The sequence below is a fragment of the Lonchura striata genome, chromosome 1 (assembly GCF_050655825.1).
Source record: "Lonchura striata isolate lonStrDom1 chromosome 1, ASM5065582v1, whole genome shotgun sequence".
Lineage (NCBI taxonomy): Eukaryota > Metazoa > Chordata > Aves > Passeriformes > Estrildidae > Lonchura > Lonchura striata.
In genome coordinates, this window is record NC_140703.1 from 99604980 (window position 1) to 99632880 (window position 27901).

At 38.2% G+C, this 27901-nt stretch overlaps 1 protein-coding gene across 13 annotated transcripts in view; it reads right to left on the bottom strand.

The window, feature by feature from the left end:
- The window catches only part of ARHGAP6 (Rho GTPase activating protein 6), a 308982-nt gene that overhangs the window by 15101 nt on the left and 265980 nt on the right, over positions 1 to 27901 (bottom strand). For 12 of the 13 annotated variants that reach the window (XM_085584540.1, XM_077781592.2, XM_085584606.1 and 9 more), the window contains 7 exons: positions 24746 to 24817; positions 16150 to 16406; positions 11542 to 11737; positions 8959 to 9014; positions 5141 to 5291; positions 3761 to 3909; positions 510 to 689 (listed from right to left, as the gene is read on the bottom strand). In XM_085584540.1, the coding sequence (XP_085440666.1) occupies positions 510 to 689; positions 3761 to 3909; positions 5141 to 5291; positions 8959 to 9014; positions 11542 to 11737; positions 16150 to 16406; positions 24746 to 24817 (1061 nt within the window). The remainder of the gene's footprint in view (positions 1 to 509; positions 690 to 3760; positions 3910 to 5140; positions 5292 to 8958; positions 9015 to 11541; positions 11738 to 16149; positions 16407 to 24745; positions 24818 to 27901) is intronic. The other variant, XM_085584543.1, reaches the window with a different exon arrangement.

Genomic DNA, 27901 nt, shown 5'->3' on the forward strand with positions numbered 1-27901 from the left:
ACTTGCTTGCTTCAGCAAAAGAACTGAAGGGAAGTCAGGAACTACACAGATATATGTTTTATTTTTTTAATCCAACTAGCAAACAAGAAAGCTTTGTCCTTCCTCTCTATACAATCAATACAAAAGTCTTGGGTAGGGAAGGTAATTCCTTAAATTAATTAAGTATTTCTTAATCCCTGCAGAAAAATTGTCTTCCTGACTTCCAAAACTGAGATGTGAAAGATAATTTTCAGTCTTGTCTATGCATTGCTCAGTATACAGCTATACAATATACCTTTACCTACATAGAAATCATTCTAAGCAACATACAAGTACACATTTTTAATATTTTTACTTACTGCAAATCATTCTCCTTGCTAGAAGACTATTCTTTGTTACCAATAATTATTGATCCTAATTTAATGCAGCTTCTACAGTTTATTTCATCTCCATCTACTTTAATATCAATCAGCTATTTTCTCATTTATCTTACAAATGTATATGAATAATATGAAAAAACATCCACCCACCATGAAAAGGGTTTCATAGTTTTCAATCATCTTTTGCACAACAGCTATGATAGCAGTACTCTCTTCAGCTCGAGCTGAGCTCTGAACTGAGAATTCTTTGTCTGTAGATTTCTGCTTGTGCAACAAGTTAGGGCCAAAGATGGTGGCCAGGTTAAGCGATGTCATTTTGTTCCCAGTAATCTAGAAAAGAGAATAAAAATGAGGTGGGGTCTCACAGGGCCTAATGTATACAGATATGTTTGCAGACAGATCTGTACACACTCATACCCCTACACACCCACACATGAATACACACACACTCTCTGCCCCTCCTGATTTGGTAGATGCTTCATTCATCAAAACCAAAACCTGCTGCTTGTCAATCAAAAATGAACAACACCTTATTTTGAATATCTCTGCAACAAGCACTGTAGATTTTCTGGATATATTTTCAAATTGATTAGAGGAGTAGAAGGTGGAAGTGTTTTCTGCCCTTAATTCCCTGGGAGCTCAACAGTGGCATACTTCTGAACTCAGAGCAACCTCCCTCCTGCTTCAGCATCTCAGCACGTTACTGTCTTAGGACCAAATGCTGAAAGCTCCTGGTTTTCTCAAGTAGCATTCATGATTTGAAACATACACAGTGATAATTTTGCATGTTTAAACTGTTGAGATAATTAAGGAGTGGGCCCAGTTTTTAATGAGTATTTTCCTGTATTTCTAGAACATGCCAAATGTTTACTTGTTTCATGGCTTGTTTAAGTTTGTTGGGGTTTTTACCTTTTTTCCTACTTTTATAAACCTGTGCTCAAGAAAGCAACAGTAACCTGAGTTTTGAGGAAGTAAAAGGCTAGGAATACATACTAGACTAGGCAGGAATTACCTGAAAAATGTGTCATATACATTATTACATCAAAAATTTCATTGTCATATTTGTGATTAGATTAGTGTTTTCCCCTAATATTCTTCAACAAAAAGTAGAGGTCATTTCAACTAAGAGTTTTTAAAAAGGATATAAAGAGACATCAAAGAGAGGTAATAAAAATAGAATTTCAAGAAGTGAGTTGTACAAAACAGATGAATTCAAAGAAGTGTTTTTAATTTTTTTCTTTTGTAGCTGATCATTCACCAAATACTCTAGGCAAACTTAAAACTGCACTAACTTCACCTGGGTTGTTTTTTAAAGAACACAACTGGACAGCATAGTAAAAAGCTTCTCTTTTTATTGGTAGGAGCAGTGTGTTATGTTGGATAGACATCTGTACTAAGTAGGTGCATGGGCAGTCACAGCAAACATGTTGGCTCTTTGTTCAGAGACTCATCCCAGCATGACTGTGAGAACAGCACACCCTTATGTGCACACCACCAAGCTCCCAGCTGTTTCTCAGGTGACCTGCTTTTTAAACTCTGTCCGAGTTTTGAGCCACCACAGATGCACAGGCACACGGTGCCTCAAGTGTGCCAGGGCAGCCTCTGGCTGTGCCCAGATTTGCATGTGCAGGCTGTTTGTACGAACAGTGAGCCTTTTCTTAAGGGCAGCCTCAGGGCATCCTTAAAAAATGTAGTAAACATTTCCACTGAAATTAACTGAATGAGTAATTTTAATAATGTTAGTCATCCATCTTCATCTTTGTGAGAGAAGGGTTGTTGAAAGAAATCAAGAAGAGGGCCTGTGTGCCAAAGCTTGGCTGTTTTCCTTCCAGTGATAGCAAACAGTCTGATAAAATACTTTCGCTTGCCCTGTATGCCTTTATTCACTTAATTGTTCATAAACAGCTTAAATAATTGCGAGCAGAATACTCTATTATCTATAAAAGGTATCCATAATATTCCTGATGCTTACAATACTGTCAAGATAGCTTACATAAATCTGCTTTACCAAAATACCTGTGGCAAAGCTGATGTACAACAGTTGAGCCAAATGAACTCTGTTAAGCAGCATACTCTAGCCCTGCAATAAGATCCTTTTGGGTACATTCCTGAACCAACAGAGAACTCTTTGCAGGACCAGGGATTCCATGACCTTAGCTGGCTTATACATGTTTTTAAGCACAGTAAACTATTACAGGCTGCTCTTTCTAAATGCTTTCCATCACAGTGATATAGTTTTTTATCAACTCCTTGCTGAGAACAAAAATAATAGCATTTAAAGTGTATTTAAAAGTGAAATAGACCTTGAAGTCACATACAACACTGGAAGTTAGGACTTGTAAAGATGGAATAACTGGAAGTTAGGATTTGAGGCAAAAAAATGGCAAAAATAGGACTCAGAGTATTAATTGTTAAAATCAGACAACTGCAAAAGGTATCCAAATTTGACAAAATCAGCAGGATTTTCCATCTGGAAGACAAAGTTCTTGAGGAGTTTCCTAAGAATCTCAGAAGTAGTCTCTACTGCAGTTCAGAGGACTGAGAAATCCTTCCACAGATAAACCAGTATATTTTTGTCAAGCACTGACAGACTATATCCATTTCATTCAATTAACAGAGTTGCCTCCTTTTGCACAGCAGCCTACTAGTTCAAGCCCTTCCCTGGCAGGAAATAGGAAGCCTGGATTTTCAGGTCTCCTCTAGTATGATGGGCACAGGTGCAGACGTGAGAAACTCTAGCTCAGGGCTAGAGCTCAGCCCATGGCTGTGGCCATTCTTGTCTCTCTGGGATTAAGGCACATCAAACTCGCCACTGAATTTGGTGCAGACTGCAACAGTCAAGGAGGTCAGAAAGAAAATGGGCAAAGATCAGCCCTGATTCCAGCTACTGATGAGGTCTGTTAGTTGCAAGGATACAGCTGGAGTTACTGTCCTCTGTTTATTTTCCACTACCCAGGGCACACAAGGAAGCTAAGAGAGCCCAGAAGTGAACTGCTATGTCCAAAAGTGATATAAAAAAAAAGCCCCAACAGGGAATGAAAAGAAAATTAAGAAGAATATCCTTGCATGCCTGACCTTTTCTGAGTACTCTTCCCATAGACTATTATGGGATAAAACAAAGCAGCAGGGGAAGCATGGATGACATTAGATGTTCTTGACAGCAAGGCTGGTACACTGAATCTCCCAAAGGAAGTGGTAGATGCTTTACTGATTAAGTCATACAAAAATTAAACCTTCAGAGCCCTAAGAACATAGTAAACAAATGGCAGAAGTGCAGGCAAAGAGATTAAGTCTCTGTCTTCCACGGATATACCACCATTGTGTATGTTCCAAGGCTTTGAAGAGCTCTTGTCAGATCATGAATTAAGTAAAGTCAAAGGACACAAGTGACCAGGACTTACCTCTTGGCCATCCTTGTCTCTGGTGTCTTCTGCATGGCCAGCTACTGTGGAGAGGAACTGCAGCAGGCGGTGAAGGGTATCGCAGTTGCAAGGAGGTAGAAGATAAATGAGAAGCTGTAAGGTGCTGAGCTGCTCATCTGGCTCTAATACTAAGAGGGGAAAAAATATGTTCTAAGAAATCACTCCAACTAACCTAAAAGCAGAACAAATATACTGATCCCAACCCAAAGAAGGTATAGGAATAGCTTTGTTTAAGCATCATTTTCCTTACAAATCAGAAGAAAAAGAGAAAACTCTAAGGAAATATCAAAACTATAAGAACTACTGCTATGGGATTTTTGCCTTAGTTGGTCAACATTTTGCTCCCAAGTTCATAGGATTTTTCTTATCCTAAAAGAGACAAAAATCCATGTTTTACACTCCATCACTGTTACTGGATGCAAATATTCTTACTTTTCTACTTACTCCACTCATTTAGGTATAGCTACTGGTATATACAGTAGCTGTCAAGCACTCCAATCAGGTTTATGCTTCAGCCATTTAAAATCAGTTTTCTAACAGTTTTCATCTTGCAAAAGTACCAGGAGATTGGAAAGCAACCAGAGAGGTAAAGGATATTCTGCTACCACCACCACTTGAACCACCTACCATCTAAATGGCAGCCAGTGACGAAGGTGGGACAAAGGCAGGATCTCAGACATGAGGGCTAGAAAACATCTGAAGAACCCAGGCCAGGCAGCTGCTTAAGCTTGAAACATCCAACTTTACTTTTTCCTAAATCCCTGAGAGTCTGCACTTGGGTCTTAGGCAACACAATTGGGAGTACTTAATATGAAGGTTTGAACACCATCAAAGGAGAATGAATGAAAGAAAATGAAGAAATGAAGAAGCTTGAATTTTTCAAGCCAAGCTGGAACTTTGGTCAGTAGACAGACCTAAAAATTTTAAGGTACAAGGATTCAAATGGGAGTCTGTGACCTAGCACAGCTGGATCAATGACAGGGTCAGGTTTTAATACACAACATGAATTCCATCCTTACAAATGCAAAAATATGTATAGCTAGTGAAATCCTTCTTGTTCTAGTTTTCCAGATTATACTTATAGAATATAAAAACCAAGAAGTAAAACCAAAACCTCAGTAAATTTATACTAAAGAATATACTATATTATTTATATTAATATATAACATTTATACATTATATTGTATTATGTTATATATACTATTGTATATTAAATATACTAAATACTTTATAGTGTATTATGCAAACATTAGGTGCAAATCAAGGCCAGAGCATTAAAGGAACAGAATAAAAGAAGACAATTAGTAGAGATCAAGGAATTCAAGCAAAATTGATAAATCAAGATGCTGTAGAGCTCACAGAGAGTGTTGATGAAAGGTGTATAAAGCTCTCTGGTGAGAAGTGGGTCAGGCATGTCACGCAGAAATTCCTTTAACAAGGCAGCAACATCATGAATGCTGTGCTCTTCATCTAATACAACATCAATGCCTCGGTCAAACTCTTCACGTAACTGAAAAAAATCATGAGAGAAAACCACAGTCATTTATTGTCCCCCATTAATACCTCCCAAAACAGAAAATATTTTAAGAACCAGATATACTTATTTTCACTTTCAAGACTGAGCATGACTAATCCTTGCTAAGATCAAAGATATAATTCATATCTAATTGCTGTTTATTCCATAAGATATAACCTAATGTTTGTACCAGATTGTAATAAAATACATTTTTTTTCCAGCTAATATATGACACTCTTGTATGAAAATACGTATCCAAGTATAATTTTTGCAGAAATGCAAGAAATGCAAAGGCAGAAACCAGAGAGAATAAAGAAAATTACGTGACAGGCTCTTTTATCACCTTACTGCATTATCCCTGGAACCAGAAAGACTAAAAGTGCATTTTGTAACACTTAAGAATTTTGTAGAAAAACATTATTAGTAATATCATGTTAATATCCACCAAATTCCCATTTCTCTTGTGATTTAAGACTGTATGTAAAGACAGGTAGCAAGCAGACTTCACAGCATTCCTTCACACACACCTCGTTCTGCCTTCCTAATTTAGTTATGCTCATTAAGTAATCATCATTACAGAGTTCACAAACAGCAAGCTAACATCATTACAAGGTATCGCAAGTTTTTTTTTTCCCTTGCTTTGGTCCTCAGACAAATGCTGTATAATTCAAAGGCATCACACTTCCCAAGGGCAGATGAAAACACTCCCAAATCTGACACACCTTATTCAAAGGTAAAAGCTTGCCCTTCTAGAGGGATTTTCCAGAGGCAAGAGCAGAATACTTTCCTCAGGCTGACAGCTTCACCTTTTACTCTTTTTACATTTTGAAAACAGTCAAGAGGTTTTAAAACTATTTCCTAGAAAAAATTTGTACCTTTGCTAACATCATGAGGCATCGCTATGTCACCTATTTTCTCAGAGTGATTACAGCTAAACCTTATAAAAAGAGAAATCTGAGTTATTACGTTTCTTCACCAGTAATATTATAAACATAACAAAGAGAGGATAGGAGCTAAGTCACAAGCAAACTATATGCCTGTAAAACTTTGTGGCAAATCTTGCTCATGTGCTAATCTATTTTCAGTGTGTTCAGTGTGAAAATCTTTTGTTTTCAGCAGAGACTGGGTGTGACAGTTTTTCATTAAAAACCACAACCTCCATTCTAATTTATTAGGATCACTTTTAACATTATTAATATCAGTCCTAATTAATAATAAATAATTACTATGAAGATCAGAATATGTTCTTAATCCAATATTATTCTTTGATTTATGGTCAAAGATTTTCCAGTGCCAACTTGAGGACTACATTCCCAGCTTAATTCTACTCTCTAGACTGGTGACAAATGCAGAACATCCCTGCAGAGCACCACAAATTACCTCAATCCAGAAGATTGTTTCTGCACTTAAGTGCCCAAAAGCAGCTGAGGAAACAGATTAGCACTGCATCAGGAATTCAGACTTCCCAAATAGCTGGCTAAATCATAAACTGCTGTTACAAACTTGAATATGGCACTTGTGATCTGATATCCAATGAGACCTAGAGATGTCCTACCCAGCAAAATATCATCGAAGCTTTGGTGAGATGTGGCACATTTCAGACCCAGGTATCACGGCTGTTAACACTGTTCATTGTACACTTCAACTTTAAGTCTTTCAGACTCCATTTATACAGAGTACTTTCAGACTTTGGGAAGATAGAAGTGGTGAACTACAGCATCCACTGAATCCTATGAGAGATGAGGACATCTGTGCTGGAACAGATGCGATGAGAGAGAAAGAGAACAGACTGCTCTCTTTCATAGGAGAGCAGAGCTCCATCTCACTCCTCATCCTCAGGTTTGAAGCTGTCACAATGTCACTAGGCCCAGCATCAAGGGTTGCCCACCACAATCTTGGCAACAACGCTCTGCTCAAGCATCAGTTCCAGACACAAGATGGTACCTGGCATCCTGTTGTACCAGATCTACCACCTTGAGTCAACACAAGCTTGGGAATCTCTGTCCTACACCCCACTGAACATGAAGGAGGAGGTTTGCAAGAGATGCAGATTCTATGTTTTCTCTTCCTGCTCACCAATCAAAACCACCTCTGGCACATGCATCTACTTACTTATGTATTTACTGCAACAAACTACAATTGAAAAAGGACATTTTCTAATTGGGGAAGGAAGGAAAACAGAATATGCTTACTTTCTACATAAGAAAAACTAATGAACAGCTGCAAAAGCACACCAAAATCCGAGTGCTGGGTTTGGCTTTCTATGGTTCAGAAAATGAGTGGAATTTTAATTGAATCAAGACTTTCCCATGTGTTCTTGTTGACAGCAATTATTACTGTGACTACAAGAGCCAAGCTGATGCTTCCTTTTTGTTTAATGAAATACATCAGTTTACTTAGTTCTATAAATTAGTCTATGCAATAAAAAACACAGATATCAAAATCTCTTTATTTCCTCACATTTTGAAAACAAAGAACAAAAAGTGGCTGAAGTCATAAATGTTTAGAGTAAGGTTTAGTTTACAAGTGAATGATAGAAGTTCTCTGCATTTTCCCCAGATCTATGATGCAATTGTACTCACCCCTAAATGATTATGTACGTTTTGACATTCAAGCTTGCAATGCAAATGTGAGACAACTTCAATACTTTATCTAGTTCAGTGTTGATCTGAAAACTGCCTCTGCAGATGTTTTTTAGTTTAGTGTAACACCAGCTACTCAGGAATAGAAAGTGCTGGAGAATGAGCTACAATTCAGGAGGCTATACTGTCCTACCAGCCAAAATCAATTCAGTTTAGCTATTCAAGGTAACTTTCCAGTGTAACATTACACTATGAAGTTTTTGCAACTTTTTGCAGAGAACTATAAATTCTGGGATCAGATGCAGTCAAGCTTTCCTTTGCCTTTTTTTTTCTGTTTGATGTTTTTGGTCTTAACTTCCCTGAAGGGATATTTTCCTGTATCTTTTTATCCCCTTCTTATGCATCATGCAAACACTAAACCACTATCTCCACTGGTCTAATTCAACATGTGTTCCCAGCTTCTGGGAATAACAGTGCAGGTAGATATACCTAGGAGCTAACACCCACATTTGACTTTACCTCTGGAACCAAATTGTACGCTATCTCTGCTTTTTCATAATTTGGCTGAGACTAAGAGTTGGAAGGGTCTGCTCTGACCTTGAAATCAGAGTAAAAGAAAGGTGATATTTAGGAGCAGCAATCTTAGGGTCAAAGAGATTGTTCTGTACTTGCATGTTTTCTCATATTGTGAGTTTTCCAAACAAGATTTACAGTTTGAGTTTACTTTGGGAGCTTCAGCTGTTTCTGAGATGAAACGAACAGCCAAGATTTTTTTTTCCCTGCAGTGTGACCTTTGGAAAATTTCTTCACTGTAGTTTATTTGGATCTCCAACCCTGTGCTACTTTTCCAGAGCAAAACATACAGAGACTGTTAACCTGCTGAGAACCTGACAAGGATTTCACCAGATGTAAAAGATACTGGAAATAGCCTTTTATGAGCCATCAAAAAAACAGTGAAGTCACTGACTCAGAAAGCCTAAATTTCACCACGCTACAGATGGGAAAAAAATAACAAGCTATGGAATCAGATTTGTTTGTATCATAGCTGATGAAAGAAAACCATATCCATATCCACTCACCTGTCTTACTCTCTTTTTTGAGCTTCCAACTCTGAATATTCCTACTGTCTGGAGACCTGCAAGTGTAACACATCATAGCACTATTTTATTGTTTAATTTTCTCCTGAAAAGTGCATTGAACCAAAGCATTCTGACCTATGTGTGTACTTATAAGAATAAATAAAACAGCAACATATTTCTCCACAAACGTTTACTTACCATGTTCATGCAAGACTGGGTTGTGATTAAGAAGCCATCCACTGTGGCTTTTAAGGATCACACTTTATCTGCAAAATGGCATCTCTGTGACATTTCTTGTGATGTCACTTTGGATATGCCACTGCTATGAGGAACCAAAGTATGCAGAGACTGAGGCAATGCTCAGGGTTTGGAGGTGTAACTTCCAGGACTGACACTAAAACAACTAAATATGTGTGTATTGAGCTGTGTATTTGGATACAGGATGAAGCTGGTGTTTAGGGTAACTCACTGGCTCTAAAGTTCCTGACAAGACAAAGTTCAGAGTCTCTTTCAAAGGTACATAAATAGGGCACTTAGGCAGACTATGAGAGGGCAGAACTTCAACAGGAAGTTGTGTGCAGTTTATAAGGTAGGAACTATAGAAAGCTATTATATAGAGGGAAAGCTATGAAGAAGCATTGTGGTACTTTAGGCAAAGTGCAGAAGTGTGTCATTTAGACTTAAAGTGATTAGGAAATTGGAGTTGCCTGCCATTTCATTTTTCATTTCAAATTCAGTTCAAACCTTCTTCTAGCCCTTTAGAAAGCCATTACAAATACAACAAATTATAATATGGTTCTCAAATGGACATATCTTGCAGAATAACAGGACCTGAAAAATTTGAGAGGTGACATGGTCTTCAGCAATGACAATATAAGTGGAAATTTTAGAGCTTTAAGAGCCTGTGAACATAACATAATTTTACATGGTTATACACTTTTGCAAAAGGCATGAAATTATCTATAAACTTGGAAGTTTATGGTCTAACAAGGGCTACTCTGCAGCTCTAATCTCTACTGACATACAGGAAGTGTAAAATTACCTCGTGAAACAAATGCCTTTGCTGAAAAAGGACTTATGCATATAGGCAAGTATTTTCAGAATCAGCAACTTGGTCCATTATATAGCCTGGAATAAAGCTGCCACAATGCTCATCTTCTACCATCTTTAAGCTTTTCTCAGTGCCAATGACTGTCTTGTGGACAGCAGATTAAATTTAAAATTGAAGAATTTTCCCCAGATTATATCAGATTATTGCACTGTGGTATATTTTAGTTTACTCTTAAACAGAACACAATAACCCATCATAAATTTCCTTTAAAAGGAAATTTAAATGTAAAGGAAATATTTCCATAAAGAGCATCAAATAGAAAATAACTTTGTTATGACAGTGCATTAAAAGGATTAAAAAAATTATCACAGATGATCAGGTGACATAAGCTCATAGTATCCAAGTGTTATTCAGCTGGATGGTTTTTTTGGCTGACTTAGATACTTTTAGGTTCTTCAAACTCAGCTACTTTTGCTTAAAGGGATGGAAGGCATTAATCTCAAATTTAATCATCCCATACTTACTTGTCAACCATGGTATCTAATCTCTGTAAAAGACTAACAGTGGCTATCTTTTGCAGTGCTTCTTGATACATTTGTAAGGAAGATAGTTATCAGTTATGAATTGTGAAAGCTCAGCATTGTTTTTTAAATTGCAGTCCCTCATCTGCAAAAGCCTTTTATTCAGAGTTAGTAAATAATTTCTTGCTGGTGAAATTAGCATCAATTACATTATTTGCTGTTAACAATCACCATTATTTTATGGTTTGTTGATTATTTGGCCATGTGGTAACTCCATCTTGCTGTGGCCAGGTTATTCAATTATCATTAAAAAACTTTACAAGGCTGAGATACACTGGCAGAGATGGTGAGCAGATACCTAGATTGACTATTGTTTCTGCATTATGTAAAGCTGTGGGAGGCTTGTGTCTGGACAATCATGAACACATAGGAAGAATACTGGCAGCAGTCTGAATTTCCTGAGGCTGGTCAGGAGGAATCTAGCCAGAGACAAACTGAGTATTCAGTCTTCAAGCCTTACAGTGAACAGGAAGAGGCTACTTGGAGCTTAAAATATATTTAGCATGGAATTCTTTCTTATTCTGAATCCCCATCCTCAAATATCAAAAGTCTTAGAGTATAAATAGTTCATCCAGATCTCACACCTTAAGATCCAGACTGACTGGCACATTTCAGACTTTTTATTCTGAAGGTACAGGTAAACCTGTGGGGTGTGAAGAGTCATTTCTGCAGTGCTGAGCACCTCAGTAAAAGATCTCTATGAAAAAACTCTATCCCTTGTGCTCTATAGGCCAGTTTACAAGCTTGTAGCATAGATCTTCAGTTTGGGAAGCTATCATGTACATAATTACTTTTGAGACAGTATTTTTAGCAAGCAGCAAAACAGGAGGGAAAATGTCTAGCTTTCAGAGATGCCCTTGCAAATGGAAGCGCATAATTCTCAAAATAGGCATTTATTTATATTACAGTAAAAATACATCTGCCACTCCTGGGAAAACAAAATATTCTTACCATGCTTTTCCAAGTGCTGGCAGCAGCTATCTACAAGCCGAGGAACCTGCCTGTAAATAGGGTTCAGGCTTAGTTTCTTATCTCTTGCCTTTTCTTTCTTGCTTTGGGCTTCTGCTGGCAAAGAGAGCTGGAGAGCCTCCAACAATCGTGAGTGATTGTCATCAAGATCTGTAATAGAGTCCACAGACATGGCGCCCTGTAAAACACACACATGAACAATCAGCAGGGCTGGGGACATCTCAGCACCACAGGACTGTGATCCAACAAAGACTACCTGCATCTTAAACAAACTAAATTAGCTACAACATTTTTATAAATCAATGAAGTTATAATACCAGTGTAATGCATAGGAAAAATCGCTATGACACCAATGTTATTCTTATCATATTACAACAAATACAAATTAAAATAATGAAAAGATAAAATGCTTTCTACTCTTTCACTCCATCTTTTACTGATGTAAGCCATCACATACTGCCGGGCAGGGATGAATCATGGTCTGTGGGTGCACCTCAGAAGCACCATATTCATGCATGGAGATATATAGATATTTTTAAATCTATTGCCTACTTCTTCTGTAACTTGGACCATTGTATCAGTGAAACTTATGCAAAATTATTTACAATCATACATTATATACAGTTAACAGTTAATACCACAAATACATACAGCTGTGGAGTTTGAAATATCCCACTCTATCACAAAACAAAGATACACCAGAGAAGTTGAGGGGTAATATTTTTTAAATAATTCTATTTCACATATATTAATATTTTAAAATAATTAAAATTCCAATGAAAGCTTTGAAATCCAGGTTTCAATTACAGCAAGGTGCAGAAGTTAAAACAGTCTGTAAAGGATAAAGCAGCACAAGCAGCCAGAGGTTTCTGGCAAGTTTCAATTTTCACACTTCAAAAACAGGACATTTTGTTTTTCAAAGCACGCGATTAGTGTCACTTCAAAATTACCATTTCTCTCAAGTCTTATTAAACTTATGAGGCAAAAACATTCTAGGGTACATGTAGTCTTATAATAATAATAATAATAATAATAATAATAATAATAATAATAATAATAATAAAACACAAAGAAAAAATTCAGGGTTTATTCCTATTAAAAATTCTGTTGTAAACTATCTTCTTTCTTTCCAAAACAAAGCATCAATTTTACTATAACATAAAATGTACTGTACAGGGATGCACCATGTCATCCTAAGAATTAATAATGAAAATGTAAATTCCTACTCAAAACTTTTCTGACAACTATAGTTTGTTAAAAGCTGACAGGCAATTTATAGACTGCTAGTCAGAACACTATGTCTATTAAATGAGATATGAACAATTGCTTAGAAGGGAATTCAAAGCTCTAGAAGTATTTTGTTCCATCAACCTAGGCAACTGAACTTTATGAAGATTTTCAACTCACAGACAAAACTCACCAAAAGTCCACTGAGATTTTAAACTCATTGATAAATTTCTAGTTCATAATACTTTAAAAAAAAAACATTTTACTTATCAGGTATAGTTCTATTTCTTGTAACTCATAGTAGATATAGAAATGAAGCACAGTGAAGTTTTTAGGGTTTTTTTAACCCACATTACTATAAACAATTACTAGACCCTTTAGAATGCAACTTTTGACCTTTATTTCTAATGTCTCTCAAAAGCACATCTGCTCGATTCCTTTTACCATTTCCTGCCAACAGGAAACAAAAACACAAACAAAAAACCCCTCCAGACCAAACAAGAACCTCTGGCTATGATCCATGTGTGTAAAATTCCAACTGAATGATATTTTGATTTTATTTAAGAGTTTGGCATTCCAAACATCAAATGAATCAATTGGCACTGAAAATCCTACCCCATCACTGCAGCCCCTGTGTGACAGGTGCCTGCCCTTATACCCTGCCTTTACTGGTCCTTTCCTCACCTCATGAATCATTATCAGAGGCACTTAAATCGGATTCAGATCCCTAAAATAGATGCAAATACAGTCAGTTCAACGTGGTCTTTGGGCATTTTATCAAATTTGTGGATTAACTGGCTTTAGGAAGAGTGACCTTGAGTTCAGTGACCAAAGTCATGGCTTGGCAATACCAAGTGCAGGCCAGCTCTGATTTTACAAAGTGCACAAGAAAACATTACCAACATATTCCACAAATGCAGCTCAAGCTCAGCCAGACCCATTACTTTGGGCTCAGACAAACCTACCTGACTGCTGAGGAACAGTGGAGGAGGAGACTGCACACCATTGCCCGGTGTTCCAGGTCCAGTAACACACACACTGCAGTGCCCAGCAACTTAAGAAAATCAAGTTCCATTTACCAGGCATTACCTTTGCACATAATGGATACCAGTCCCTACTCCCCATGACAAGTTCAAAACCTAAATACACAGGGGAAGTTTTAAGCTAAGCACAAAAAAAGATGAAGGAAAGTGCATTTTAAAGTCTCAACTTCCAACTGCTGGGCAAAAACCCTACACAGAAAATGCAGCAACAGTGATTTTTGTCAAGCTGTTGGAGAGAGAATGACAGCACTCACACCATAGGCTCTGCAGCCAGCATTACCTTCTTCTACCTCTTACTGAAAGTCTCAGCTGAGTATTTGAAGACTCACTTTTGTGTTTGAAATACACAAAAGTGAATGACACAGTTGCAAAGAAGTGAATGGTGCAACGATAAACAATCCCTCCAGTTTATGTTTAAGAGGACTCCACTCTAGATGTCTGTGCAGTATTTTTGTGATAAACTGGTTAGTACATGGTATCAGTTGCATGTACTAACACATTATTTTTGCTTCTTTTTGTAAGCATTTGTCAGTTGAAAACAGTGCTCAAGAGATAGAAGGTAAGTGCAGGCTTCCTTATCATCCCCTAAATAAGCTCAGGGCAGAGGAGTAAGTGCACTGATAAACAGAATTATTAAGACAGACAAGATATGGGATATGAATTGATATTAATGTTAAATAATTGAAAATTCCTTAGCTAAGTTCATTCCCTACAAAAAATGCCAGCTCCCTCATGTCATACTGCCCACCTTACTTCTCTGTAGGTGAAGCATGTCCTACCACATCCTCATAGCTACGGACTGGACTAAAGACTCCAATTCTGCACTCTGAAAGCTGCAATGCTAGTATTGACAAAAAAATCCCCAACTATCCAAAGAAACAAAACAAGCAAAACCCTCCCTCATCTTCTAGGAACTTGGTCCTGATGGATCTCTGTGGATGTACCAAAGGATCCATGTTCTTCTGCTTGCTCACTGGTCAGATACATGTCAGAAATAGTATAATCAAATCTTTGTGAAAAGAACAGCAGATGAGTCACCTCTGGACACAAGAGTTATCTTTCTCTCCTATGAAAAAGGTTCTGAAGCCAGTGAGTACATACAGTGAAGTTTTTGTCACTCCAAATTCTGAAAGAAGTTCATGGATTTTTTATTACACTTAGTCAAGTTACATTGCATTTTTGTATGAACACAAATGCTTGTTCATATGGTTTGCACAGACCAACAGATGTGAATTAATGAGTATACAAGACTGCAAACGTCATACTTTCAGTTTTGCATCAGAATATAGACACTTCAAGCTTCAGCTGGCAACTAGACAAAGAGCCCCATGACCTACCTTCTTCCTTCTCTTAATTTGCAATTTACTCCAGTTCTACCCCTCTTAAATCCTGGTTTGAAAAGCCCAACAGATAATCTCTATGAAGCAGGTTTTATCTTAAGGATGAAAGAAGGTGAGGTTCTTAGGAAAATACTTTATTTTCCAGAGCCTTAATTCTTGCTCAGATTTCTTAAAAGGGGTTTTATTCAAATTGTTTTATTATGAAATTATTTTATTCCTCCATTGCAAATGAAATCAAAAAGTAGGAAAGCACCTCTATTCCACAGTAACCAAAAATAAATTACTAACTGTAGAACTGGAAAGTTCAGAGCTTAAAATTTACTTACAAGGAACAGATTTATGCTAAAAAATGATCAATTTTACATGTAGATTAATATTCAACCCAAACCCACCACTCTGTGTTTTGCTGTCAAAGGCATCTTCCTTGCCTGCATGAAGAAAAATCCTTTGAAGACCCTGGTACAAATACAGTCTGACGACTCCTTACTTACCACGGAGGATATGATATGGGTTAGACCATGAGGATTTTTATTAATATAAGGATGAGGGATTAATAGTCAGACTTATTATCAAGTTAGACCTAGATTAAGATACCTCTAAATATCAAACACATAGGTTTAGATTTTAAAACTGCTGAAAAAATTAGGTTGAAGACAGATGGAATTTGTTAGATCTAAAAGACTTAGAAGGAGGTAGACAAAGGGAGCAAACAGGAAGACCTCTAGATAATCTCTCTGCCTCTCTGTGATCTGTTACAGACTCACAGATCTCTATGACCTTTATCCACCAGCATCAACACAAGAAGATCTCCACTAAAGTTAAAGAGTTTTCTGATGTTGATGATGCTGACTTCCATCTGGACAAAACCCACTATTCAAACAAAAAGTATTCCACATTCCACACACACAAGAGGGTTTTCCTGGTCCAGCTTGACCTTCTGGACCTAGAATCACACACCCCACTGTGATGTGTCTACTTACACGCCTCCTTGCCCGTGGCGCTGGCTCAGGTGTGTTAGGAGAAGTGGATTCGTTCGGCGTTTCTGAGGTTGAGCTGAGAGATGAGTTACTGCTGGAAAGTTCTTTGTTCTGTCTTTTAGTTCCAAATGGCAAGAGAAAGGCCACAAAATCTGAAACATCTTTTTGCTCTTCTCTCTGAGAGTCTTGCTTGAGCTTGTAGGCCCGGTCATTAGCAATCACTTGAGACAAAGGCATTCCGAAAGCCTGGGGAATAAATTCTGCAACAACAACAAACTCCTGATAGTTACCAAACTTCTGGTATTTATTTAGTACAAAATAATTAACTCTTTGTTTGTTAAGAAAAACAGTCTGAAGTTGCTCTATATATATAGTAATTCCAATGAAGTACTGGACTCTGTAATAATAGCAACAGTGCCAGGTTGTCATAGCCCATGGTATCTGAATCATATTTCTAGTCACATAATGCAAGATACACTGCACAGAATCACTTGAGATCAAATCTAATTAAATTGTTAATTTCCACCAAAAGCAACTGGAGTCAAGCACTTTTGGTTACATGTAGATGGTGCACGGGGGCATCAGAAGCTCTGGTAACCATCCTGAGACCGTGAGCCTCCTTGGACTGTGCCAAAGCTCTCCTGCATGTTTCAGATCCCTTCACCAGGTCCCATTCTCATGAATGCTGTAGGGCACCAGAGTCAAGGGGTCTTGGTGTGTGCATGGGTTTCACTACTACTACAGTTCAGAGTATGAATCCACCTGTGCAGACTCAGACCAAGCCTTCAAGGACATAGTTTTAAATTTACACAAGAACTATACTGTTTTAAATGCTGGTAAGATCAAACCTATTTAATAGTGGTATATCAGCATGAAGTTCCTTTGTAAGAGTAAAAAGGTATGGACACATGGAAACACAGGAGAACATGTTTGTCTCGATTTAGAAAAAGAACATAATCCTATTTCACATCAATATAACTGTAATGTATAAAACCAGCATATATATCAGATCTCAAAGTAAAATGGTTAAATATTTTACAAAACAGAAAAATGTTTTACAGTGAATCAGTCAGCAACAACAAAATTCTCATCAATAATTTTCAAATCAGATCTAGCTGAGATTAGCAGAAGCAAAACCACTGAGACAGATTTCCAACTAGATCTGGTTTGTGTTCAAAAGAAATAAAAAAAACCCAGCTATTGATGCTATTCACCCTGGTGAAAATGAGTACAACTTCTACTAGGTTCCAGCTTCAGACCCATTTAGATCAGGAATAAATAAAGCACCAGACATTAAAAGCAAATTTCTTTAAGCATCAAAACCAGAATTATTTAAAAAAAACCCCACATATAGAAACATTCATTACACTATACTTCTCTTTTGGCACAATTGTGTAAATAATTAAATACCAAAATTCCTCCTGGGATTTTAAGTCTGACTAGGTCTTTGATGACACTTGCAAATAGTATTTGGATTTGTATTAAAGTAAGGGATTGAAAAGAAGTGGTTATTTTAAGAATCTTGAATGAGGACACTACTAGTCTATCACACTAAAGAAACAACAGCCCATTGTTCTGATTTGGTAGAAACATTCCTGCTCTTTAGAAGCATGAAATGTTAAGATATGAGTTAACTTTGGTGGCCAGAAAAAACTAAATCAGGAAGCAGAGCCTCATATATCAAGCAACTCTGGAGGTGACCTATGAGTAGAATGACACCTAAAACCATCTGCATTTAATTTAGGACAAGAAAGAACATCCTCACACAGATATCAACAGTGCAGGAATTGCCAGTTCCAGGAGTTCAGTTATACCTTTCCCTCCTGCACTCAGCAGAGTGTGTCCACAAAATTATGACAGTATTAATATTAATATTTTTGACTGTTCTGAATTATCTTCCTAATGAACATTTAAAATAACAAATTTGAAATGCACATATGCAACATGTGTCCCCTTCTAGGCTGTCTAACTGGGTGCTTTCTTATACACCCAGCACTCCGTTTTATTTGTCCTTCTACAATATTTCCTGAGAAAAATCAACAAAACCAAGTATATTTCTCTGGTGGCTCAGAGCTGCTTGTGATTCAGACTGGGAGAGGACAGCAGTATCTGGCTCATGCGATGCCCAACAGCAGACTGGTGCCATTGATCCTACATCAACTGGGGCAAGATCAGCAGGAGATGAGCTCTCAGGACTGCTTGATTAAACAAGTTTCATTAAAATCACTCTCTCCCTGACTTCAGTATGTGAAGGCTGGCATTTTGAGGTAGGCTTTGCCCCTCCTTGGAAACTCTCAGGTATGGGATTCCAGGTTTTTAATTGCTCTTGCTCACTGTGGCCCAGAGAAAGGACCATGAGCCTCTACTCCAGGCTGCTCTGATGTAGACCTTCTCAGAGGACATGAACCACTTCCATGAATTCTCAGTATCTGGCAGAGATGTGGAACTGGATGAAAACCAACTGGCTGAATTTCAGACTAAATACAGATGGTAGTGGTGCTGGCTGGCAGTGGTAATTACATTAAAGAGTTGGCAAACCCAGTAAAGTTTTGCTCATTTGTCGAAATTAAGAGAATCAGTTTTCCCCTCTGCAGACTGCCTGCAGCCTCAAGCTCCCACCAAAATGTGTAAATGTGTGTGTGCTTGCACCATAGACTATGGTGTCAGGGAGCATGTTCTACCCACCACTCTTCAGAAGCATTCAATCCCAACAGCTTCCCTGTTGGACAGGTAATTAGAGGGAATGTTAGCCCTTCTAACATTTCAGATTAATTAAAAAAGAAAAGCTGTACTCATGTGAAGTAATTAGCAACCTACGGATGGGAGAGAAAGGGCATTAACTCAAGTCACAAGATGTGTAGGTTTGAGGCTCTGGTCTCACAAGAAAGGTAGAAGGACCAACTGCCTTTGTACAGCTCTAGGGTGGGGATCCTCTCTGTCAGAGAGGTTTCATTTGCATGAAGAAATGTACCTTAAAGCACTGGCTCAAACCCTGGTCTGTTGTATACATACTGGGTGCCAAAGCTACTAAGTTAGTTATCCTCTGTCAACTCTACAAAACATTGATCACTTATTCAGTGAGGAGACTGGGCAGCTTAAAAAGACATTTTGCAAAAAGCATCATGTAAAAATGTGAAACAACCGGGCAGATTGGGCAATCAGCTTGGAAGTAGACTTGTATCCTTAGCCAGCACCACTTTTAATACTCTCCAGTTTTCAGTGTTTACTGACAAAGGAGGAAATTTACTATTTTGGAGAAGTGCATAATTTCTCTTACCAGAAAGTCAATCTTGCAGCTGAGGCAAGTTTCTTAAAAAAAATTTGATTGAAACTGATATGATTCTAAGAAATCTTTCTTTGGCGGTAAATCACCTTTTTCTAATAAAAAGCAGCATGTCACAGAAAAATTCCTAGCCAGATCAAATAAGAGTTTCAGTCATCCCAAATCCTCCTTTTTGCTAATCAAATGATAATATTCAGGATGTTGAGACACATGGTTATAGCTTACCTGACCTCATGTCACCCTGTCCATATATAGTTTAAGAGTTCTCTGCAGTTTCAGCTGGTGAAAACTGTTTTCCATCCCACAGAACATAACAGTCTTTCAGAAGCCAGTGAGGTCTATATTCTAGATTCTAATGAGTCTTTCATTACTAATAAAGTGAAAAGGAACTATGGTTAGGGTCCTTAGCATTTGGAGTTTTTTCTTAAGTACAACATAAATGCTGGTTTTGGGTTGCTAAAATCCTGTGACCAAGATTTATGAAGGTGCTTGTACCATATAATTTAAATGACAGGAACAGACATCAGAGAATAACAAGCTTTTAAAGGGATATTTAAATGGGGTCTTTAAGTCAATTTCCCCAGCTAGACAGACAGGGTAACTGTTTTGCCAACTGAAATCAATTATTTCAGATCTGTAGAGCCAAGTATTTACATCCCACACAGAACACCAGCAAAAGGGATGATTCTCAGTTACTCAAGCAATCATATAACAAGTGATTATCATTTCTGAGCAGGTCTCTTTGTTAACCTGAGGGCTTTCTGGAACCAAGGCAAAACAAACTTGGTTTACTAATAAAATCTTCTAGAGCAAGTAATTTCTGGGAGGCATCTCTCTCAGGAATGCCTGTGTGGAAGTCTGCTTACATTGACACCCATATCACTAACAAAGGACAGCAAAAGACTGCTTCTGCAGCCACAAAAATTAGCACTGAATTCATAAGGGAACAATATCCAGTGCCAGCATGCACAGCATCCTGAGAATGTCTTATTCCAAGCAGCACAGACGTGTTACTGCTCCTTCAGCCTGAGTAGTGTTTGTCAGCAGCCAAAGCCAATGTTTGGAGACATTTGCAGGCAGTATAATTGAGGGCCATGATGGCCATTAATAACAAAGAGGCTGGGTAAAGCAAAAACACTTGAATGATGGAAGCTGAAAATATTGCTTAAATGTCTGGGTGGAGTGCTGTTCTCCTGTTTAGTCTGTTTACATCCAGCAAGTTTTTCTATATCCTGCTTTGGTGAATTACTCAGAGATGTAATAACAATTGAAAAAACATTTTTACAATTTATCCACTTTTAATGAGATGTTGACAGATATAAAAAAGAACAAAGATATATTAAACTCCTTTACAGTGCATTAAATTCTAGTGTAATGTCTTTATTGGCCTTCAGAATTCTGACAAGTTGCTGAAACTCTCACTTAACAGACAGGTTGATCCATCTAAATAAAATGTGAAGCTTAGACTGTAAAAATTCCATCGATTGGACTGAGTCCTAAAATACAAGTTATTAAATCTCCAAACAATCCTAGAAGAAATGAGTATCAATCCTTTTGGTTATGCCTTTTAAGCCTAGATACCTGATAGGGTGGGTGGGGAAGAACAGCCTTGGGCACCTCTCCAGAGAGAGTAACCCCAGAAAGCTACACCATGGGCAGTTCCGTGCACGTCGGTGCTAAAGGAGAGGGTTTGTCAGGCAGGAGCTGCCGTGACGCCTCCATCATGCACTCCTGGTGACCAACATGGTGGCCCTTTCTCTCCACCTCTGTGGCCTCTGTGCCAGGCACATCCCTGCTATCTTTGATTGCACCCCACACACATGATCACATGGTGCTGCATGACTGTCAGGATTAACCTTCAGGAGTCTGTCTTTACAAAAGGAGATTTTCGGGCAGCCCATACACTGGGCAGGACCAACAACATGGTCCCCTCAGCTGTTACTTGTCTGGGTATGTGGGGGCTCCCAGGCTGGGATAGAGAAAACACAAAATGTTTGGAATTAACTACTCTCCCAACTGCAACTGTGTTTACAAAAGTGATGCTCAAGGGATGGAAACAAAGTCTGCATTAAGGCAGCTGCAGCTCCTCCATATGAAGAATCTGGTAATCAGCTTCCCTGCTTCCTCTCCGACGTCCTGTGGCCTGGTTTTGTTTTCCCCTCACAACAGTGCAGCTGGATAGTTAGTAAAAAAACCCACCACAAACCCCCCAAAATAAAGAGAAGGAAGGCATTCCTTTCAGGCATGAGGACTAGGGACCTGCCTGAGGGGGTGTGTGCTCCCAGCCTTTGTGTAGCACACCCATGCTCAGTGAGGAGTGTCTGTCTTGGACCAGCTGCCCAGAAATGGAAGATGTCCTCTCTACAAAACAAGTTTGCTGTGAAAAACATGTCAAGGGAGGTGAACTCTGCCTTCAGGTGACATGGAGGCCACTGTTCAGGGAAGGTGGTGGGGCTCAATTCTGGTGTGAGCATAGCAGGCTCATCCTTAGGGAGACCAGCAGCACAAGGCCTCACATTGTTCTTTCCAGAGCTAACTCGTCAGCTGAAAGCTGGGCAATACTGTCCCCCCTAACTGCTGAGGCTGCAGGAGATGCTGGTGCTGCTGCTTCCCACAGGAAAACAGCCACTTTCAACCACCGCGCCAGCTGATGGCCCCCTGGCACAAACCAGCAATCCTGCTTGTTCATTCCCTCTGCTGTCGTGCATTAAGAGTCTGCCCAGAAAGTACCTGAGTGGCAGATGGTCTTTACTGACCCAGAAGGGCAGATAAAAGTACACCAGAACCAACCATGGCCAACATTTGCTGTTGACAATTAGTAAGAGCAGACATGCCGCTCTTTTCACTGCTAGCACAACCTGTTAAGAACATGACTACTTCCTGGACCCTTGCTGACCAACCCAAGTTTTTCCTAAAGGAAGGAGAGAAATACAGATCCTACTGTTTGAAAAGTGCTGGGGTATTTTCCTCTCGGAGAGTGTTCCTATAATATTTTATAAGTGCAGAATGCATGTAAAACATCTCTATAACTCAGAATAAGACAGTGAGAGATGGGAGAAAAAGGATAAAAGCAGATGGGTGTATGTTTGAAACATCTGAATTTCAAATAATAGTAAGAAAAAAGGAATTAAAATTAGGAGAACCAGCACAGTGATTTCTCAAAATGTTGGTATAAGTAACCAGATAGTATGAGCAAGGCTGAAAACCAGGAAGTAGATAAATTTAAACAATGATGAATAAGTATTAAGTGCTGATCTTTACTGGCAACTAGTGAGCCATAAAAGGGAAAGTGCACTCAGAAAAACCTTCAGAATAAAAATCAAGTATATATCCCCAAACCTACTAACTGAATAGAGTATAAATGCTACCATGCAAGGTAGACATAAAAGAAAATCCTGAACAGAAGTGTAATATTATGTTGAAGTGCTCAACTGGTGCAGCTGTGTAACTATTAGAAACAAAGGTCAGCTAAAATAAACCACGGCTGTAAAAAAATACAAAAGAATGCAAGGCAATATAAGAAAAAAAAATTGTTTGAAATATCTTTGGCAACAGAGAATTTAGTGGAATAAAGACCAACTCTGGGTTAAGGATTTATATTCATCACTAAACAGGACACTGTCACTTCTCAAGCCACTGCACCATAGAGCAGTGGTGGAGCTCTGAAAGTGCAACTGCAAGGATTTGCCAAGCTTGGGTGACAAAGCAAAATTCTGCTACAGTAATGAAAAAAATATGAGAAAAAAGCACCAAAATGTATTTTAACTCTTGAACTCCTAAAGAGAAACTTTCAAGAGACTACCAAAGTCACAGTACGCTCAGGGGGAAAAGATGAAAGCTCTCATTACACCAAAAATTTGTGAGAGACAAACCATTCTGAACACAGGATGTGGTTAGTCTTTTCTGATGCAGAAGAGCACCTCACAGCCCCTATGAAGATCAGTATCTGGCAAATGCACTGAAAAGCAGGGCAGGTTTTGCACAGAACTATGTTGCTTTTGACTCTTATCTGTATGAATAACTACAGAAAAAACATAGCAATGTAATGACTGACTAATTACAATGTAACCAAATGCAATTAATTAATAGAACAATGAAAAAAATATTTTCCCCAAAAAATGGCTATAAAATCATTAAATCTCTTCTTTAATGACTCCTCCTGCATGTGGCCTCAGTCATATATCAAGTAATTCTTGTAACAAATTAAATGTTTGGTACTTGCAATGTAATAATACAGGAAGCCACTGGAAGTATCAAACCAATGTGTTGGAGCACATTCAGTTTTAGAAAGATTAATAAAAATATTTTCTACAACCAATTTCAAATCAAGAAAATAATAATCATGTATTTTAAGTCATCAAACAAAAATTAAAAGAAAAATATTTCTTCTTGACAGCTATCTAAACTAACTTGGAAATGGGGATGTTAATTTTTACAGTGGAATTTCAAAGTTCCATTCTTCTGCTAAACTAGACTTAAAGTGAGGACATCGGAGTAACCATGTCACTTCTTCTGTCATAAATTCCTGGATTTTGCATGCATGTTTGTGAAACTGGGATATCAATGCTGAGTTTTACAATAATTTTTCCAGAACTTCTTTTCCAGAAGTGAATACAAAATTAGAGGCACAATTACCTATATGCAGTCTCACAGACACTTTCCAATGTCCCAGCATTTAGATTTAGTTCAAATGGCTCCAAATTACAGGTCAACTTCAGGTCTTGGATTGGGGCCCAGCCCATAAAGCTGATTAGTGTCCAAACAAAAGAGTACAACCATATCTGTAAATCCATGTCACGTGGAGTTTATTACAATCCAACTGATCAGTAGCACTGAAGCATTTATATATTTTAAACAATGGCTATCTTCCTAAGATTAAAGAAAGAAAAGCACACCAACTGACTTGCTTGGGCAGTGCTGGGTTTATGTCCTTTGTAAATTGAGAGTACAAATGCAGGCAAAGAACTGGATCATGTTATACAGACCACATTCTGCACTGGATGGTGAAAGTGGAGAGAAAGAAAATTGGAGAAAAGATGCAGTCCTTTAAGTCTTCATTTTTTTTTCAGAAAAAAAAAAAAAAAACAAAAACAAAAACAAAAAAAAAAACCAAATCAAAACCAAAACCTTTCAGTTGAAGAGGTCTGACTTATACTGAAGTCAAACAGAAAAGATAAAACATATATTTTAGGCTGAAAATAAATACCTAGACAGTATATCACATCAACAAAATTCTACTTCAAAAAGTATGTATCAGACTAAAGAAACCTCATATGCAAAACTAAGACCTGATCACCAAATATGTATTCATTTTACCTTTGTCTCTGTTCTTCTCCTTTCCTAAAGAGTCCAGTTTCTTTCTTAATGACTTCTTCCTCTTTTGTCCATCTGTAAGAGGCAAAAAAAAAAAAAAAAAAAAAAAAAAAAAAAAAAAAAAAAAGAACACACAGAAAGGAAGTAAGTGAAGAGATGTAACCCTAAACAAACTGCTGCACAAGCTGTAGGAACATGGAGTGAGATGGTCACAGCACTGGGGATCAGGAAGGGTGAAGCACATTTCACAAAGGCTGGGACTCTCCCAGTCCTCCAGCCCAAAGGATTGTGGCTTTGCTCACCCAAATGCTGAGGCTGCATTGGGGAACATAAATGCATCCCCTGCATGCTGCTGGGCACATTTACATATGTGTGGTCACTGAAGAGTTAACAGTGGAGCTTTTTGCTGGATGCTCTAGATAGCAAAGCACCATAAGCCTAAAAGGTACTGGATAGCCTTCATGCATGGTCACAAGACTATGATTCAGGTGTGGAATTAAAGGTAGTATTTGGAAAGGGAGGATTACTAACATCCAGGATAAAGCTCTGCATACCAGCCATACCAGCTGGGTTATAGATGACCACCTTTCACATCATCCATCTGATCTGAACTCATGTTGGGTGCTGGCAGTTGAGTACAGCATGTCCAGATTGGTCCAGATGGATTAGAGCCTCAGAGAAATTTTTGTTCTGACAACCTATATATCGTCCAAGTTTTCACTTAGGTATTAAGGACCGATGGTTTTAAGCAATATCAGAGGCAGGTTGGTTCTTGAAACAATTATATCAAAAGGTTGCCTATCATGATTTCCTTCAGCAGCATCTTTTATAATGAAAAGTCAACAAAACAGAATTTTATTTATTAGGCCTCAACAAATACCAGGGATTAAGTAGGGGCCTGCTTTAACTTGTACCTTTGGAATTTTTTTAAGTTCCAAAGCAATATAAAGGGTCTATCACAGGGACTGATATGCTAATATGGACACTGCTCTAGATAAAGTTTAATGAACATGTACCTTTTCCCTTACTGGTTTTGTAATATGGCAAAAACTCAAAGATGAGCACACTATATCCATTTCACTTTTAGGGCAAGAACGTCACCAAGTAATCTGTCTCAACACATTTTTCTAGTTGTGCAACCCAGTGTCTTAAGTCTTTTACAGCAAGGAACATACCAAAAGAAGTGAAGTGGATCTTTGTTAATGAACTCTCATCTTTGCAATTAGGGGTCATGAGGGAACACAAGCTATTTCTCCATACTGTGCCCTCAAATTGTTCTGAAAACCAGGTGCAGAACATTACCGGATAGACTGCTCAAAAATTCTGACATTTTTATAGCAAATTAATATACTTTTATTTTAAAAATAATATTTCTTTTTACTTTTTGCAATGATGGTTGAACCAACTCCACTTGCACTCTGCAGCTATTTCCAGGATACCACAGTTTCACAGAATGGTTAGGGATGAAGGGACCTCTAGTCCCTTACTAGGAGATCATATAGTCCAACCACGCCCTAGTGCAGGGTCACCTGGAGCAGGTGACACAGGAACTTGTCCAGGTGGGTTTGGAATGCCTCCAGAGAGGCAGACTCCACAACCTCCCTGGGCAACCTGTTCCAGTGCTCTGACCTCCTCAACGTAAAGAAATTCTTTGTCATGTTGAGATGAAAATTCTTGTGTTTTAGTTTATGGCCATTGCTCTTTGTCCTGTTGCTGGGCGCCACGGCAAAAAGTCAGGTATCATCCTCTTGGCACCCATCTTTGGGATATTCATATGGACTGATGAAACCTACTCTCAGTCTTCTCAAGTCTAAACAGGCCCAGATCCCTCAGTCTCTCCTCATAAGAGATGCTCCAGACCCCTCATCATCTTTGTAGGCATTTGCTACACCCTTGCCAGTAGCAGATTATCCCTCTTGTGCTGAGGAGCCCACAACTGGACACAGCACTCATGATGTGGCCTCACTGAGGGTGAGGAAATGGGCAGGATCACCTCCCTTGATCTGCTGGCAAAGCTCTTCCTGATGCACCCCAGGATACCAGCAGCCCTCCTGGATGGAAGGGCTCCCAGCATCACAACTCAGGTATTTGGTTCCTGTCTCAAGGAACATTTGCCAAGTGTTGGTTATGTTAACTCCCCTTTTCGTACACCTGTTTTTGGAATTCATCTCTCTGAAATAAGGCTGATTAGATGCATAAGGTAGTCTGGGTGAGAGTTCAGCAGTATAATGCTGGTAATTCATTGCCTGATATGGACTATAATCAGATTTTCTGTTTTTCTTAGCCACATGACGAGGCTATAATTCAAAGTCATATTCTGACTGATAAAAAGCCCAGACTTTTCACATCTTCTGACATTTCCTGCTGTTACGATTGAGTTTTTAAGATAAATTCTTTCACCTCTTGACAATGTGAATAGTTGGTAGCCTGCTTACATACACCTGACAGTACAGATTGCTTCTATAAGGTTCCCCACTACCATTGTGTTCTGGCTTTATAGCTATACAATTATTTTCAAATTATTTTCCATGTTATAAATTCAAATTACTGTTTCACAGACTCTTTTTGATAGATGATTTATATTTCTTTGGAATCACAGAGCTGTATTCTGCAAATACTCATTTATTAATATGCTGACATCCCACTGAAGTCTACTAAAGAGACATAAAAAATGAGAGAAAGAACCAAAATTTTATGTAAAATGCAGTGTTTTGCTATGAACATTTACATTTAGTTTACCACATAGCAAGAGAAAAAGAGTTGCATATGAAAATAAGGCTGAGAAAAATCACAGTAAAAGCTAAAGCTCACAAGATGTGCCAAGAAGTCTGAGGTCAGTTCAAGTTCTCATCCTCCCCAGCAAAAGACATGATAAATTACAGTCCATATGCTGTAAATATAAATGTTTTCAAATAACTGTTAATACAGGACACATCAGGCATAAACATTGCTGAAATATTCATTATGTGTTTAAATACTTATGCAACTCCAGTAGATTTGCATATTAAATGAACCCTATTCACAATAATAATGCTTAGTACTTATTAGCTGCAGTTTGGTTTTGAAAGTATAATTAATATCCAAAACACTACTGAGAAACAAGCAAAGCATCATAACCCACGCTTAATACCTACTGCATGGTTTTTAATTAATTAGCAA